General features: G+C 41.6%; 1 protein-coding gene and 1 long non-coding RNA gene across 2 annotated transcripts in view; both read left to right on the forward strand.

Moving 5' to 3' along the window:
• On the forward strand, nt 1-4,000 carry LOC111837983 (uncharacterized). The gene is made up of 3 exons (XR_002836778.2): nt 1-507; nt 1,521-1,639; nt 3,471-4,000. It is a non-coding gene; the product is annotated as an uncharacterized lncRNA (long non-coding RNA).
• Nucleotides 4,001-10,794: 6,794 nt separating this feature from the next.
• The window catches only part of LOC111838006 (vascular endothelial growth factor receptor kdr-like), a 44,862-nt gene continuing 36,804 nt past the window's right edge, over nt 10,795-18,852 (forward strand). The window contains exon 1 of the mRNA XM_023800545.2: nt 10,795-11,352. Within this exon, the coding sequence (XP_023656313.2) occupies nt 11,301-11,352 (52 nt within the window). The 5' untranslated portion in view covers nt 10,795-11,300. The remainder of the gene's footprint in view (nt 11,353-18,852) is intronic.

Genomic DNA, 18,852 nt, shown 5'->3' on the forward strand with positions numbered 1-18,852 from the left:
CAAATTAGGCGTTGTTGTTACTGCTGGAACTTATTTTCGAGTATTTGATTTTGGTTAATGGTTTGGCTGTTTTGAATTAAAGGAGCACTTATTCTTTCAGGCTACTTTAATGTGTGTTCTGGGGTACAGATCCTGTCCAATCACTGCTTCCTCTCTGAAATGGCTACATATGTTATGGCTGATTCAGTGTTATGTAATACTTCATTCAAGCAGCTTCCCTGCTCTCACTCGAGGGAAGAATCTGAGTGAAAAAGCAGGAATGCATGAAATATGGTTTTAACTGGTATATCTTTCACTGAGAATGTCTTTCAGACTAATAGTTTTAGCAGAAAACTCACATCACAGCCCTGTGATGGGTTGGCGCCCCATCCTGGGTTATTCCCTGTCCTGTGGGATAGGCTCCAGGTTCCTGCGACCCTGATAGGACAAGCGGATACAGAAAATGGATGGATGGATGGATGGAACTTAGTGTTTCAATGAGGAAGAGATATTTTCCTTTTGTTAACGGTAAGCAGTGAACTAGGAAATAATGTAAATGTGTAGAGCTAAAGTATATTTTACTTAAACACATCAAATGTGTTTGAGCTGATAATGCATAATTATTTCTGAATAATTAGAAGATTGTAGTACAGAAATTGAAATTTAATGTGTGTGTGTGTGTGTGTGTGGTGGTGGTGGTGGTGGGGGGGGGGGGGGTTATGCATATATTGCAATGTCTCCACAATGTGATAACTTATTTTTACTTTGTGTTGAGATTTTCGGTCCAAACAAGGGGAAACTCAATTTTATAAAAATCTGTGACAAGAAAAAAAATAACTTGAAATGCCAAAAGTCTCATATTTAGTTTGGTTACTTATGGTTAACCCCTACCCAGCCCTAACCTTAAGGGTTTCATTGTTGGGATTAGAGTTCTTCCTCATAAAAGTGAACGGACAGTCCCCACAAAGATATGAGTACAAGTGTGTGTTTAATAATCTTGGAGTCTTTTCTCCAGTTTTCTATATGTGTGCCTGTGTGTGTGTGTGTGTGTGTGTGTGTGTGTGTGCCTGTGTGTGTGTGTGTGTGTGTGTGTGTGCCTGTGTGTGTGTGTGTGTGTGTGTGTGCCTGTGTGTGTGTGTGTGTGTGTGTGTGTGTGTGTGCCTGTGTGTGTGTGTGTGTGTGTGTGCCTGTGTGTGTGTGTGTGTGTGTGTGTGTGTGTGTTACATTGCAATGTGCTTTTATCTGCTGTCTTTAGAAATATCAATGCCCCAGCTGCAGTGAATCATAGGACTCAGGGTGCAATATCCTGCTGCTTGAGTGCATCCCTGAGGGGCTCATATACCTCTTCCTGTGTCTGTATAAAGGAACTATATTAAGGGGATTTGAAAATTATGTAGTCAGAGAAGTTTCAAAATCTACGATAGCATGTGCTTTATTCTCCCTGCCGGTTCACTTTGAATAGACATGAATCCATGGTGTGTTAACTGCAAGTCAAAGAAATTTCCTAAAATCTACATTTTGTTTGTGTGTGTTTTGTGCAGCAAATATCCCAGCTAGGTGTTGCGGAATGGCATGGCGCAGGTGGAAAACAGCGACGATCCACTGAGCTCAAACAAAATAAACCACACTACAAAAAAAAACTACAAAACTGGGTTGACAGGTGAGAGTTGTAACCAACTAACCAATCACAAGGACTTGGGGCAAACTAAGCAGCAAAACAGCACTAGAGACTAGGGAGAGTTAATAAAAACTAAGGGTTAACTATAACCAGGAAAACTGAGCAAACAGGGGACAAGGAGCAAAAGACAAGGAACCAACTGAAATAGAGAAACACCAAAAGCAGGAATTCACCGATAGCTGATAAACACTAGGGAAAGCCAAAAATCAAACAAAACAGGTTTTGCTCTCTGAAGAGTTTAACAGTCTGAGCCATGTGCTTAGCCCAGTGAGCTGCACGGCAGCCCAGGGAACAGGGAGAACGTGATAGGGCAAAGGGATGACAAGATGGAGGAGGGAAAAGGATAGCCCGCCACCTGCTGGTCAAAACAGAACATGTAGGATAGGGTCAGATGGGAGACCAACCCTGACACCAGTGGCCTGTACTACGAAGTGGGGTTACTGGCTTATCGGGGTAACTTGTTAGATTTAAGGTTGTCTGGGCGAAATGTAAGTGAACGAATATGAAGTCCATTTAAACTGTGGTACCTTAAATCCAGCAAGTAACCCTGATAAGCCAGCAACCCCACTTCGTAGTACAGGCCCCAGGCTTCTGAATAGCATTAACACAGACACTCTAAACAAGAAACAGTATTGGGGTATATTTTCTGAAGAGATGTAGGCTGTTGGCCTTATGCCAGTGGTGTTTTCATGTCTTTTTTGGCTTGTCATTCTTTCACTCTTAAAGAATATAAAGCTTTGTTCTATAAAGCATTGTGAAACTTTCCATGGAATATCAGACTTAACACAACATCATAGATTTAGGGATGCAATGCAGGGAATGATTATGTATACATAGGACTCTGTTCTTAGTGCAGCACTGGAACGGCCTGGTTGTTTCGTTTGCAGGACAGACAGATCTCTCTCCCCAGGCTGTTTTGTAGGAAAACATATTGGTCACAGTTGGGTAACTTTGTGAGCTTGTTGCTGTCCATTCTAAATATAATGATATTCATTGTGGTCACCATGTGAACCAGGTGGTCTCCAGATCACCCAAAATCTAAATTCTTTTAAAAGTCTTTATTCAAATGTACACCTTAAATATGGACAGCTGTGAATTAGTCATTTAGGACAAGACAAAATGGAATCTTTCAGGCCCTATTGAATATTCATTCAAACTGCTTCCAGTTACTGAAAACTTATGATGCCTGAATGACCATGACAAACAAAAGTCTCAGCACGGGACCAAGGCCACTTGGTACATGGTGTCGTCTTCTTGTCTGGTAACGGTAGAAGTTGAGTTGAGCCATTTATGGTCATGGTATCATGGCACAGTGCAGGCGGGAAAAGAGTGTGACAATCAACTTTGCTGCTCCAAGACAACACATGGGTTTAACAAAATTTTTAAAAAGCATATCCACAGACACACTGCATTCACCTACACAACTACATACAATGAGTCACTGGGGAAAACAATACACAAACCAAACTGGGCTAATGAGGACGCAGGAGTGAAGCATTAACAAGACAACCAATCAAACAGAACACAAGCAACAGGTGAAACTACAGAATAGGGATAATCACAGTATTAGGAGGGTTAAAAAACGCACTAGAAAACACTAACCTAGTGCTAGGAATACAAGGCTTTTACTGAATTTAAAGGCACAAAACCAGAAACTAACACAAGGAGGGTGGACCATGGGTGGGACGTAGGAAAATCATAATCTGAAACTACAAACACTAAGGACAGCAAAAAGTCAAACAAGAAACCAAAAACAGGTGAGACTGGATTTATGCTGGGTTCAAACTCACAACCAATGGGTCCATCATTACAGAACTACAGGCTCAGCCCCCTGAGCTATGCAGCAGTCCAGGTGCTGACAGAGATACACAAGAGTAAAGGATTCAAAGACAGAAGCTGGGATGGCCAGCAATCCCTACTGGCCAAACAGGGAAGTGACATAAATGGCAAGGTCACACAGGCACCAACCTGACACATTGGTTGCGATAGCCTTTACCTTTTCCCTACATGGCATGGAACCAATTCAGACAAGCCTTCAGTGCTTCTGTGTCGTGGTATAAGATAGGGGAGGGCATGTTTTTGACTGGGGAAGGAGGAAGGTAATGGGAAAAGCCCCTTTCAACACCTGTGATTGTTTACTAATTGTTAAATGTATCAATTTAATTGTTAGTTTGTACTTTGTTGAAGCCCCAATGGCTGAGTGCTGCTGAAGTCCCTGTTCCATACCAAATTAATATGTTCACATACTTCATACATTTAATTTTCACTTTGTATTGTGTAGTGAAGCTGCAGGACCCATTTTTATCCTGCAAATACAAACAAAATAAAGGCTTTGTACCCACATTCCCATGTGCCTTTTTATTCAATATATTTTTAGTGTACAGCTCATATAAAAAAAACATACTGGGAAAGTGAAGGACTAAGTTTGTTTTGTTCATTATATCTGTGGTCTATAAGCATGTTTGTAAAACACAAAAGTGTTCAAATATTTTATCTATAATTATATAAAGTTAGTTTTTTAAGAAAGAAAATCTTAAAAAAAAATCTTGGTAGTCACTTAAGTGAATACCAATAAATCTGCTTCTTCCTCCGAAAATTGTCTTGTGGCTCTCGCAACGAAGAACCAGATTTCTTACAACCTTATAATCACATTGTGGGATAATCATATTTATGTTCCCTGAAAATGCTAAAAATACTCAACTCATTAATTCCACGACACATAATAAATTATTGCAGCAGGCATATGTAATATTCTGTGTATTAATCATTAGTGAAAACATGACATGTAATGCCTTAATTGAACACAAGAGGGTATCTGACATGTTGTAGATTTGCATAAGTGAGGCTTATCCAGTAAAATTCACTGAGTGGATAGGAAGCAAACTTTCTGAAGATATTTTTGATACCTTTAAGAACGAAGTTCCACCCAGTCCTGTACCTAGATGGATCTTTGACTTTTGTCTATGACAAATTATTTTGAGCATACTGTACATGCACCATATTTGTTTGGGTATTGTATTGCATTGCATTACTATTAGGTGCAAAGTACGCTGTTACTCAAGTGTTTTGTAAAGTATTTTTTAAGTCTAGCATTGCTTCTCTGAACAATATGCCAGTTATACCCACAAATCATAGAAGACTAACAGTTTGACACCATTTTAATTTAAGCCTATAGATTTTCAATAGGGAATGATTTAATTTACCACAGTTTGCACAGATACCACTAACTGCATCAGGGTAACGGAGTAACTATTCAGCTGATAAACCTGATATGGCTTAGAGCTATTTGCAAGTTTCAAGTTCTGCATTGAAGTCATCTGTTGAAAGTGGCCTCTTTTAGCTGAGGATAAGACCAGAATCCTTCATTTCCTTCAGGTTCTGATGCATAACCACAATTTTATGTTGCGGTTCAGACTGTGGAAAGGATTCTAGAATGTACTGGAAACAACATTGTGAGCTTTCTTGATATGATGTTCCCTCCATTTCAGCTGTCAGATTAATTTAGTATATTACTTTATTCTGCTTCTAAATTTTTTTCATTCCAAAAATTAATATTAGATTTTAAATAATTCTGACAATAGTATATAACATTTATCTCAGAATTGTACACAGTAATCTTTGTTTTTTTTCCTCACTAATCACAGTCTATAGAAAATTAAAAATAACTGACAGTAACTGAGCCAAGAGTAACACTGAAATGACATAAATAACGTTTTTTTGTTTTTAATTAGACTAACACACAATCCAGGTGTTATGTTTCCTGGTTTTCTAACACAAAATTGCAAGCAACAGAAAATGCTTTTATTTTCAGAATACATTATGTCACACACATACAGTATATTCTGAAATGTCCACGTGTGATTATCTTAACGCAAACAAAAATGGTTCCTGCAATTCCATCAATGTAACTTTTAAGCTTTACTTTGAGTAGTAATACAAACGTGGTAAATTTACATTGTGAAGCAGCATTTGGGCCCTAATCCAGCCCTGGACCCCTGGGCGATTGGTTACTCTACTTGCAGACTACTCCTAGCGATGTTGTCTTTGATCATAGGGCTTCTGAGGATAACCTTTCCTGCTTTGTAAGCAGTTTCCCCTCACGTACCATTACATTGTAAGTTTTATCTTGTTCTCAGCTAATGATTTGGTTCCATGGTTAGACACTATTATCTGTAAATTTGCAGCCAATAGAATTACTTGATCTGAAATACGTAACTGCAAAAGTGAAAACACTGTATCAGACACTGTCTTCCAAAGATTTTCTCATTAAGATGTATCATTGAGTTGAAATGTTATTTGTTAAAAAAATCCAACTCAGAGAAAAGAATCTGTCCATGTAGAAATCCGTTCACCCATCCATCTCTCTTTCTTAAAGCGCTAATGCGGTATAGGAGCCGACTCTGTGACAGGCTGAGCTATCCATTTGTGTTATATACCGCTGGGCATAATTTTTCATGACCTGTAAAAGTTTGTACCTCTCCAGCTGTTTCATTACTACATTCTTTATCGATATGCCACATTTTCTGTTTCAACATTTAACGGAGAACTTTAACTGGATCACTTTTCCCCATTAATTCCGCTGAATTTTTTGCTAGAACAATTCAAAACTGCTTTCTAAAGGGTGTAACAATAGACCCCCTCCTTGAACCAGCAACCTTCAGCGTAATCTTTACGTCTCCTGCTTCCTTACTCGCCCCTTTGGTGTTGTTCTGTCCTGATAGTGCGTATTCTTTTGAAGTCAATTCTCCTTTCAGGACTTCATCTTGACCTGTATGTGTTGAGCGCATAGATTGCCCCCTGCTAGGAAGCGTGCATTTTTTGCACAATTCACTTTTGCGGGAAGGCCAAATCTTTACCAGATGTAGTTGTTTCATGGATGTAATGTGACGATATACGAAGACACGACTTAAAAGGGAATGCCTCAGAAATTCAGCTGCTTCATGTTTTGTTTTTCATATTAACTGTTCAAGAAATACGCAACAGATCGTGTTTATTTTACTTTCATTTTCAAAAGTAATATTACTCCTCTTGTTTTACTCATTTTTGTTAGTGTATCCAGTGTTTAGCAGTTTCACACAATTCACAAATTTACTGTCAGTTAGACTCCTGTTGATCATAGCTACAGTAGTCCAGAAATAATTAGGGGCTTCAGTAAGCTGTCACCAAACCAGGGACAAGGATGTGTGATAGAGGCTACATCTTTGATTTTCGGGGATCCCCAGATCCATGTTTTTACAAAAATGTGGACTATCTGACAGGGAGCTGGGAGGGAGCAAAAATGTGGCGCAGGAAAACAAACAGTCAGTGCTCACTGAAACACAGCCAAGGAGCGAGAATATGCCTGGCTAAGCTAAGTCATATGCCACAGGATTGAAACTGAAAATAAATACCATATTCTGAGAGTTGAAAATATTAGTAAACATTGATTAATAATGTATTTGAAGTTTCCCTTCTTATTTAGCTAAGATGGTAAAGGTGCCAACTCAGTTGGGTGTCTACCCAGTGACAGGATGCATTTAAGAAGATGTAGAATATATTAAAATGCTCCTAACCAGGGGTATAGCAACTGGGCAGGGGGGAAGGGAGGGAAGGGGGGGGGGGGGGCGTGTGTCCCCTAATATTTAATTTGGATTCATTCACTCCCCACCAATAAGTAGACCTTTGTATTTCAATTATTAAGATGTCCCCCCCCCCAATATCAATATCTCCTAACTTCAAGAATCAATGATTAAATTCATGTTAATTATGGGGCTCCATGCTCTGTATTATATATTATCACATTCCCACCAGCAGGGAGTCAGCGGGCACAGCGATGTGGGAGGGGCACCGATACCCTGGCAGATTCGGGGGCCCGGCATTTCACAGGGGCCCTTCAATACGTAAAATGATATGTTAATATTGCCTGGGGGGCCCGAGGTGACAGAATGTCTTGGTACAACCCTGAGGGGAAATAACATATCGGTGGACATGGTGATTCAGTGGAGACCACAGACATGGTCTATACTCAAAATCCCCATTAAGTCTGGGGACGAGTAAACAGCAGAGGCAGGATATTTAAATATGGGAAGCATCCTACCCGGCTGTGAAGCTGATGTTACTAAATATAGGAGGCTGAAGGCAAACAGCCACCCATGCAGAGTGTCACACTGGGTCCGGGGGGGGCGCCGGGTCATTGTGGCAGACATGAAAAGCTACACACCATATCCTGTTTACAAATTTAGCATACACCCAGTAAACATTTGTCTCAGGTCTTTACAAAGATTTCTGTGTTAGTTATTAGTTATTAACATTTTGGGGTGTAGGAATTCTTAATTTAGCAGGACTCAATTGAAATTCAGTTCAGGTGCATCCCATTTCTATTGATCAATTTTTTCTAAATCACCTTGTTTTGGAGCAAACCGGTGGTTAATTCAGTTGATTGGACATGATTTGGAAAGATGCACGGCTGTCAATGTAATGGCCCAGAGTTAACAATGTATTTCAGAGGGAAAACCAAGCTAGGAGGTCAAAAAGAATTGCATGCAGAGCTCAGAGGCTGGATTGTGCTGAGGCAAAGATTTGGGGAAGGCTGCAAAAAACTTTTGCAACATTAAATTATCCCAAGAGCACAGTGGCCTTCATAAATCTTAAATGGAAGAAGTTTGGAAGAGCCAAGAGCTGCACAGCCAAACTGAGCAGTTAGCAGGAGGGCCTAGTTAGGAGAGATGACCAAGAACCTGATGGTGACTCTGGCTGGTCTCCAGAAATCCTGTGTGGAGACAGGAGATCCCTCCAGAAGATCACTGCAGCATGCCACTGATCTGGGCTCAGTAAAAGCCTCAATAAAAGACAGATGAAAGCTCACTTGGAGTTTGTTTAAAGCCTCCTAAAAGACTAGCAGGATATGAGGAATAAGATTCTCAGGACTGATGAAACCAAGATTGAAATGTCTGGATTCAATTCTAAGCATCAGGTCTGAAGGAAATCAGCCGCCACTCATCACCTGCGCGATACCATCCCAGCGGTGACACCTGGGGGTGACAGCATCAGGGTGGGGGGATGTTTGTCAGTGGCAGGGACTGGGAGACAATTCAGGGTCGAGGGAACACTGAACAGAACAAAGTACAGAGATATCCTTAATGAAAACCTGCTCCAGAATGTTCTGATCCTCAGACTGGGCTGACGGTTTACCTTCCAACAGGACAACGACCCAAAGCTCAAAGCACAACACTGCAGGAGCAGCTTATGACTACTCTGTGAATGTCATAGTGTGGCCCAGCCAGATCCCAGAACCCAGTCAAACATCTCCAGAGAGACGTATAACTAGCTGTCCACCAGGCACCATCCAGCCCGACAGAGCTGGAAAGGATCTCCAGAGAAGAATGTTGCAGAAAATCCCCAAATCTAGACACAGAAAGCTTGTCACATCGTGCCCAAGAAGACTCAAGGATGGAATCCCTTCAGCCAAGTTCTGAGTAAACTTCAGTAGGGGAGACCGGGTATGGTTGTAACACTTTTTGCTTTACTACCTATAACTCACTGAATTTTTGAGCTAGAGTTTTTAAATTTTTATATAAAGTACCCACGTTTGTTTGCTACAAACTGCACCAAGTCAAACCTCTGCAAGAATATTACAGACCTAGTGAGTTCATGACAAATACATGGTGTTCCTTTGTTACAACCTGTCCCACTACCAGGGTAGGATGTAACACGTGCTGCGGTAAGTTGCAACAGTTAGACAAAAGAAGCAAAAACACTGCCCACACTGTGCTTTATGCTTCAAAAAGAAGTTTTTGAAGACTAACCATAAGTCAATTCTGAGTCACAATGCTGACAAATGAATCTTGGTGACCTTGGAGTACAGGCTCGGTGGGTCCACATACTGCCAGTCCATAATACAGGTCTTCCTTCACTGGGAAGTTCACTGGACCCCTGGTCCTTCAGCTTCTGCAGTGATTTGCAGTGTCTGCTCAGTGTTACATGGCAGATCCCATGTGCCTTCGCAGCTGACCTGACTGACTGGCCCTTCCTTGTGATCTCATCAGATGCTTTTTTTAGAACACTGGCAGACACACCCCCTTTTCAGTCTTTCTTTTCCACTTTCTTTTACATTCTGTAAAATTATTAAAATCAAGAAAGTGTCCTTAGTTGTATGTAAGGGGATGGTTGTAACACTTCTTAAAGGTGTGTTACAACCCACCCCTCTTAGCTATTTTTCAGCTAGCTGTAGTAGGATAGTGGTTTGAAAGTATCAGGGGAAAAATACATCACAGTTTACCTGAGAAACTACAATTTAATCTTATTTAAGTCATATGATTTTATATGCAATAGTATAAATACTAAGCGAAATATAGTCTTGGTCAAAAAATTACTTTCTTAACTCAAAATCTGTTTTTTTATTAATAGAATCGGCATGTACCTGTTTCCACCATGTGGGTTTAGGGAGGAAGTGGCAAAACACTGAAATAATTACATGACTCTCATCCTATCTCTTATTGGTGGAATTGGTGGTGTTACAACTCTCTCCATGTTACAACCATACCCGGTCTCCCCTAATACTTACAACAATGTGATATTACTGATTTATTTTTGAGAAATTTGCAAGAATTTTTAAAATACTGTTTTTGCTTTATTATTATGCAGTTGTGAGTGTAGAATAATTTATGACGAAAAAATCAATTTAAATGAGTTTAGCATAAAGCCGCAGCACTGCAAAATTTGAAGAAAGTGAAGCGTGAATGCTTTGTGAATGCGCTGTGAATGTAATATAATATAACGTTTATTTGTTATCTTTTTAGTGTATATTATTATAATGAATGTATATTGTTATTCATATTATTGAAACTTTCAAAAATAAAGATCAACCAAAAACAAATACAATGAACACATTCTGATTTAGTAGAATATTTTACAAAGAAAAAAAAAGAAGAAGCTTTATTTAACTTTATATTAATTTTATATTTTCTTGACACAAATACCGTAGAATAATCTTTCGCTTCTGGATTTCTTGATATCTGTCTCCTCTCCTTTCTTGGGGCATTTGGCGTCGTTGGGGGGCGGGGGGTGCATTCGGCGTCGTTGGGAGCTCCTTTGCAGCAGGGCGGGGGGGGGGGCGCCAGTCACACGCTCGCTTTCCATCAGTGACGTTGCCTCCTTCCTCTGTTTCACTATAAAGGAACGCTTGGCCAAAGAAAGAACTCAAACCCGCAAAAGAGATAAAATGAAAGGCACTGTCAGACAAATTAATACTTAATTACACTAAAATAGTGATAACCCTTTATATTTTTATCAGGTTTATACTCTCCCATCCTTTTCAAGATCTGCCGGGAACGATACTTCTCAAAGCCGAACGATACTTCTCCATGCGCTCAGAGAAATCACAGATAACTTCGCACCTGCTTTAGGGGACATTATTTTATCTGTCGTATCAAAAAATGTATCAGACGCGGAGTCGCTGACATCAAAGAACTTGGTCAGACAAGACTTTGAACTTCATTCGGAACATTTTATAACAGACCTGGCAATAAACTGGGTTTTACAGCAACGGTATTTTGGATATCTTGTGCATCTCCTCAGCGTAACATCGGCAGGGTCCGGGTACAACTCTAAGTAAAACTTAATCATAAGAGGAGTGTGTGAGGAGCCGCGCACTTGGAGCACCGTGATGGAGAGCGCTTTCGGCGCAGTGCTGTTTGTCCTTGTTTTCTGCTCAGAAGGTGAGTCGGTTATTACATTAATACAGTGGTATTAATATTTTTCGCAGCACGTTATATGTTGACACGAACTGCAGATGTCCACATAGGCTACATGCAGCTAATTCCGTTTTTTTTTTTAAAAAAGTGCTATATTACAGTTTATAAGCAGAAACAATTCGGTGCATTACCTTTTCAAGTTGCGTACTTTAATGATTAATTGTGCTGCATACGAAGTCATATAGGCTATTTTGCTCTAACTGACTTAAAGTTTGATAACATTCTTTAATTCTGTGTAAAATGCGTCATCGATTTCATCCAAGCAGTTCATATCCACACTTGCGTGCCTTTGGTGGCCGGCATGTACGAGCTGTCGCTACAGGTGGGGGCACTATGCTGGCATCGCTTCCACCCCGTGTAGTTACTGTTGTGTCCGCAAGAGAGAGTTTGCGTCCTTCTAGCGGAGTGATAAAATGCGCGATCCGCGCTGTTTAACGTCCTATGTAATCGCAGCATTGACTGCTGGTGTCAGTCCTGACTCGTAGTACTGCGACTGAACCGTTAAACCGTCAGTCAAGACATAAATAATGGTAAATTAAAAGTAAAGTTCCGTAACTTTCGCATAATTCATCTTTAGTTCCCCTTTATTGTATGTCAAACAGTCCAGAAACGATCTGATGATGAAGAACAATCTTCATTACGTGGAAAATCAGCGATCGTGTTGCTTTGCGTATTTAAATACGGACTTAAAACTGAAAATCAGGAAAAATATGGCATATGCTCAAGCGCACCGTTACGCGCCCCCTTAAGATCGCACCTATAGCTGATGAGCAGCACAGAGGCGGATATTCCTCTGTCCAAATAAACAGTAGCTGATATGCATTCTTAACAAAGGAAGCACAACACTGTCCGTTTCTATTTTAGCTTTCGTGCTTTGTCTGTGGCCTTTCCAAGTAGATTTCCTTCTCTGGATCGTGTGGCGTTTAGGCGTGGGAAAGAAACAATAAGGAAGCGGACGGCAGGACAGGAGGCTCCCTGGAATTGTTCTGGCCAGCGAAGGTCACGGAAACGGGAGACGCTACCTGAGGAGAAATTCCTGCCCTGCGTCCCTAATAATCCTAATCAGCCTTGTCTCCAAACTCCACGTCTTAAGACAATGGTGGAAGTAAAATAAGACAATTGTGTAGAGCTCATCCGGTGTTTTTTTTATGCGGCAGCCTTTGGACGTGACACAATCCGGGTTCAGACCTTTAAGACTAACATCTATCAGAGATTCAGAGACGCGGCGAAAAAAATTGTAATCATCCATTTTAAATATGAATCCACTTGGTTTTATATTAGTTGAAAGAAAAAAAAATACCGATCCCATTACCGTTATGGATAATACGCAACTGAAAAGTACAAATGCATATTGTTCATTAAGCAGATTCCATTTATTTACGCATTTTTTAAACATTTATTTTATGTTAACTTACTTTTACTCTGGATTATATTTACTAAATTATTCTTTTATGGATCCATAATTACACAAGGGGTATTTTTGCATTTTGGAAAGAATTATATGCAAGAACTGCAATATCACTAGTCCTTTGCTGCACCTAGGTATTATAATTGGCTATTATAATATTTATTGGCAAATGTATTTTTTTATGTCAGCAGAATATTGTTCTTTTATAAATTATTATGTAAAAAACAACAACAACTGATTTTATTCTGGGAATCTGGGAAAACTCAAGGTGTTTGTTAAACATTCAGTTGTGGACCTGGATAAGTCCTATAAGAGAACTTGCTAATGTAACTCGGAGTGAGCTCTGTAACCTGAGTTACTTCGATTAAATATTGAGCGGAACTGAAATACAAGGAATTATACTCTGACAAATATTTCTGCTGAGAATCTGGATGACATGGTTATAAAAGCAACTATGCCTGCAGAAATGTATCCAAAGCGTTCTATAATGGCTCAGACCGGACAGCATGTTTTTGTAGGCTTGGTTAAATCTTTTCTTTGGCGCAAGTTCTGAGCACTTAAGGAAATTGGCCATCTGTTCTGTGTACCTCAAACATGCAAGCACAGTGTTTGAGATCATCACAAGCAGAGGACAGGTGACATCCGCTTGCACATCCTGCAGCACACTGGGCAGAGAGGCGTGCACATCTACACCTTTGGGGGGCATGGCGAGGTGGGGGTGATTCTGAGGATAGGAGTGGTGTTTGTGCAGATGTGGAAAGGGCAAGAGGGGCTGAGGGGGAGGGGGAATAGACGGCAGGGGGCAGTAATCAGTCACGTGCTAACAGGCCAGGCAGGGAGGACCGAAATCTGGTGCGTGGTGATAACAAGACTCTCCTGCATTTACCCTGTAAGGGAACCTGTCACTGAGACCGCAGAGCTCTCACCTGTCTTTGTCACCAGTGACTGTGCCGAGAATCTTTCAGCAGAGAGCACTGCATGCTGGGTAATAGTATAAAACGACGGCGTTCCAGCTGACTGTCAGAGTTGTATCTCCATTCCCCTGTGGGCCCCATTTCATCAGACTTTTCCAGACAGTTTTAAGCAGAAATAAATACTGAAGCTGTACGTCAGTACTAAGTTCACCCTTCGTAATAGTACTCTCGGTTTGGCTGTTTGTAAGGTTTTTTTTTTTCTGGATTGGTAGGTGGTGGGATTAGTTGACAAGTCCCCTGCCAAGGCCGTTACTGCACGTACCTCGCCTGGTCTGGCTCTACATTTTGGCCTTTCTCATTCCATTTCGTCTCCTCGCTTCTAGAGGCTACAGCCAAGCTGGCTGAACCCAAGCAGACCCTGTGTCATAAAAACACACTTTGCAAGATTTTCACATTTCCCTTAAATGCAGCGAGTGAAAGGCTGAGGTGGGAGGGATTTCCCTTCTGCACTCCAAAGACATGCGGTTAGTCTAAATCAGGAGGCCCCAACTATTTTTCCCTGAGGGCCACATTACATCAGCAACAAAAAGCCAAGGTCCTCTACATCCGATAAAAAATTTACTGTGCCGGGGACCGGGGTGAGGGGGTGTCCCTCATCGATAAAATTCACCGTGCCAGAGGCTGGGGGGAGGGGGATCGATCACGCAGTCCAGATTTAATTGTATTTTGCTGACCACTGGTCTAATTGGACACTTCATATCATTCCACCAGTAGGCAGTAGTGCTGTCAATAGTATAGAATGTGCCGAAAGTAAACGTTGCATGATTGTGTAGCCGAGTCTAAACGCCGTCGGATTCTCATGGCACCGCTGTTGTCTTTCCTGGGTCCTTATGAATTTTCCTTCAGGCCATTCCATTAGCTCATGACGTTCTCCTTCGAGGTCAAGGAAAAGTGGCTCGGAGAAGGACATGGGGCGTAGTATTCGACCGGAGCTCCTCTGTGTGCAACTGCCCTCAGGCCTAGGTGTGCACATTGGCAGCATGCGAGCCTCAGTGCTCACAGCACAGGCTATAGAATTGAGTACAGGCTATAGAATCAGTACCGTGAAAATGAGTACTGAAACCATTTTATACATGATAGAATTTTACTATGACTACTACTGTATTAATATTATACTTTGACTGAAAATGCAATGCAAATGTGGCATGAGTTTAAGTTGTAAAGTTTTTACTGCAAACTGCAACTGAAATAAATTTTTATTGATTTACATTATATAGTTCCTTGAGGATTGAAAATGGTATTTCAATGCTTTTCTTGGTGTCGTATCGAAATTTGAAAGTTTGGTTTTGTGACAATACTAGAGGCAGTGGGGTAGCCCTATTATCTTGCCCCAAAAGAGTTCAATCTGTGAACAATTTTTTCCCGGGTTTTGATATTAAGTTATTGGTCTTGCTATTAAGATTCGCATGTAACATTTGGTGGAATTGTATTGTGCAGCTCCATCGGTGGATATAATTTAGTCTGAGTATATTACATTACAATACTACACACCCCTGTCAGTATGCTGATGAGCTAAAGATCAAACGGAGTTTCAAACGAAAACCCAGTGTCCACCAATGAAATAGCCACCTGTTATGGACATGTTGGGGGCAGCGAATGTCGTTGGTGCTCCGTGTCCAGCGAATGTCATTGGTGCTCTGTGTGAACGTCGGTGGTGCTCTGTGTCCAGCGAACGTCGTTGGTGCTCTATGTGAATGTCGTTGGTGCTCCATGTCCAGCGAATGTCATTGGTGCTCTGTGTGAACGTCGTTGGTGCTCTGTGTCCAGCGAACGTCGTTGGTGTTCTATGTGAATGTCGTTGGTGCTCTATGTGAATGTCATTGGTGCTCTATGTCCAGCGAACATCGTTGGTGCTCTATGTGAACGTCGTTGGTGCTCTATGTGAATGTCATTGGTGCTCTATGTCCAGCGAACATCGTTGGTGTTCTATGTGAACGTCGGTGGTGCTCTATGTCCAGCGAACGTCATTGGTGCTCTGTGTCCAGCAAACATTGTTGGTGCTCTATGTGAACGTCGTTGGTGCTCTATGTGAATGTTGTTGGTGCTCTATGTCCAGCGAACGTCATTGGTGCTCTGTGTCCAGCGAACGTCGTTGGTGCTCTATGTGAATGTCGTTGGTGCTCTATGTCCAGCGAACGTCGTTGGTGCTCTATGTCCAGTGAACGTCGTTGGTGCTCTATGTCCAGCGAACGTCGTTGGTGTTCTATGTGAATGTCGTTGGTGCTCTATGTGAATGTCATTGGTGCTCTATGTCCAGCGAACATCGTTGGTGCTCTATGTGAACGTCGGTGGTGCTCTATGTCCAGCGAACGTCATTGGTGCTCTATGTCCAGCAAACATTGTTGGTGCTCTATGTGAACGTCGTTGGTGTTCTATGTCCAGCAAACATTGTTGGTGCTCTATGTGAACGTCATTGGTGCTCTGTGTCCAGCAAACATTGTTGGTGCTCTATGTGAACGTCATTGGTGCTCTATGTCCAGCAAACATTGTTGGTGCTCTATGTGAACGTCATTGGTGCTCTGTGTCCAGCAAACATTGTTGGTGCTCTATGTGAACGTCGTTGGTGTTCTATGTGAACGTCGTTGGTGCTCTATGTGAATGTTGTTGGTGCTCTATGTCCAGCTGATGCCTGAACTTTGGGAATGGAATGTACCTTACGTGAATAATCAAGGAGTCATCAGTGACTAATTCCAAAGGCTTGTTGTCTCTCTTTTGTTTCATTGTTTAGTCTTCTGATGGCTCGGGTGGGGGGAGGGTAAACAGGACGATGGTCTAGCTCATATAAAATAATGACCACAAGTGCTAATGTGTGACTCATGATGACTCAGGGTGTAAGATTGTGTTACTGCGAGAGGCTGGAAGAGGAATGGTACTGTCTGTCTCTAACAGGGCAGTGGAAGAGGAATGGTACTGTCTGTCTCTAACAGGGCAGTGTGGTGGAGATTGTATAAAGCGAGTCAGAGCAGCAGCTTATAATGCTTTGTGCTGACCAAGGTTTTATTGGTCAATGACGTCCGCGTCAACCTGCTTGGTGCGTCTCGGCTTTTGACAGGCTTGCAAAGTTCTTTGTGATCTCACAGCTGCTGTCTTTCTTTCATATGGACACTTTATGTGTAATAGGCTACTAATTTAAATATGTAAACGCGGATGTCTGTTGATTGGCTAAGAATCTAGCTGGAATTTAGGGACACTGACAATAAAAGAGAACTGCTTCCCTGTCTAGTGTCTTCCCAGCCACAGGGTGGTTTATGAACACAGATTTTTTTTAAAAGAAAGACTGTGTGCATTTATACCATTTGAGCAAAAATCAGTGTGACTGAGAATTATTTTTTAATTAAAATAGCCACACAGCTTTTTCTTTAGCTGCTTTTGCATTCTGCCTGTTTTCCCAGAAATTTGTGCCCAAGCATCAAATTTCAAACAAAACAACCAAGCTGCCCGTATTCAGCTGTACTATGATAGTTTCCATAAAGAGTCCTTTTGTTCTTCTAGACAAAACTTGTTTTTTTTTTTAACCATGGCTACTAATTTATGCCAGAAAAACTGGGCTTCTGATCACAAAAAAGATGAGCCCCATGGCCCCAGGAGGTATGGGATACCTTTGGGTTGCGATGTCTCATGGACAGTGGGAGGATTATCAGTTTTAGGTGGATTAGAAAGTGAACTTTCATTACTGGCTCATGAGCTCGGTGGCATACCTTACATATCACTGAGGCACCCTCCTCTCGTGTCGACAGCCTCCGAGCAGGAGGCCGGGCGGGATCTTCCTGAGGGGCAGCGGCAAGTCGGACGTTCTCAAGCTTTCTGTTTAATAGCAGAGCCCACAGCTTATGAAGGAGCCCGATAGGTTGCGACTGGGCCAGATTTAATGGCAGTTTAATAGATTTAATAAAGATTAAAAGCAGCTTGTGAAGGTGCTGGGTGACCTTTTGTCTTTGATCCATTCCGCTGAGCCTTATGATGGGTGCAAAAGAAAAGCGAAATTCCGGGAGTCGGCGTCCCTTAGATCTGGGTTCAGTGTCTGCAGTCTCTGTTTTATGCTTCTGCCGGCTCGGATGAGGAGTGTCTGTTTTTGCGTTTATGCGGCAGAAGTCAGCCTGTAGAGGCGTAGGTTAAGGGACACCTGTGGAAGCTAAACGCAGAGTGCCACTGTATCACAATGCCCTGGGTGTTCAGGGGGCTCAGCTCCGTTACAGCCTCTGTAACCAAACTCAGGGCTTCGTTTGTCTGTGGCAAAGACAACTATTATGAGCACAATGTAAGATGTTGGCGAAGTGATTGTCTATGGTCAGAGCAATGCTCGGTAAACACATTTTGGAAAATTGATAGATAGATAGATATAGATAGATAGATACATACATACATACATACATACATACAGACATACATCTTATTAGTCCCTAAAGAAATTTAGGAAATAATGGACTGAGTGAGTTTTGGGAATTTGTCTTCAATTTTTTTCAAAATTCATTTAACTGAGTGAGCCAGAATGAAACTTAGTTTTGACTGTAACTCAGCTCTTCCCGTCTCTCAAAGTATCACTTTGAGAAAGAATTGGGATTGGGGAGGTGCAGGATGCATAAGGAGTGTGCGCTCGGCCTGCAGGGCGGCGCTGTGGCACAGTGTGGCACGTCGGTGGTGCGAGGCAGTAACAGCATGAGCTTGTGCGGAAATATCTGCCATTATGTGTTTGTATTCGCCATGTGTAGCAGTCTGGGCCATAAACCCAGCAAAAACATGATTGGGGGCTTTTACCTGATTCGCAAAAAATTCAAACATTCTAAATTCTCACTATTGGCTAGTCACTATTAAACAGAATGGTGAAACACTAGTCATTTACATCGACACATCACAAAGTTTCATTCTCCTTAAAGGAATACGGGTATACCTTGCATTTCAGTATTATATGATATTCCAGACAATGAATAGTATTGCACATTTTGTATATTAATTTCTGAGCGTTGCTGCTCAGTGACCTTCAGCATTTAAGCCCAGAGGTATTTGCCTTCACCTGACACCCTACCATTCTGTGCTTCTGCCAATGAACAGCTTGGAGATTTACGCAAAAAGGTTTCCTGTAAC

The sequence above is a fragment of the Paramormyrops kingsleyae genome, chromosome 18, assembly GCF_048594095.1.
Source record: "Paramormyrops kingsleyae isolate MSU_618 chromosome 18, PKINGS_0.4, whole genome shotgun sequence".
Taxonomy (NCBI): Eukaryota; Metazoa; Chordata; class Actinopteri; order Osteoglossiformes; family Mormyridae; genus Paramormyrops; species Paramormyrops kingsleyae.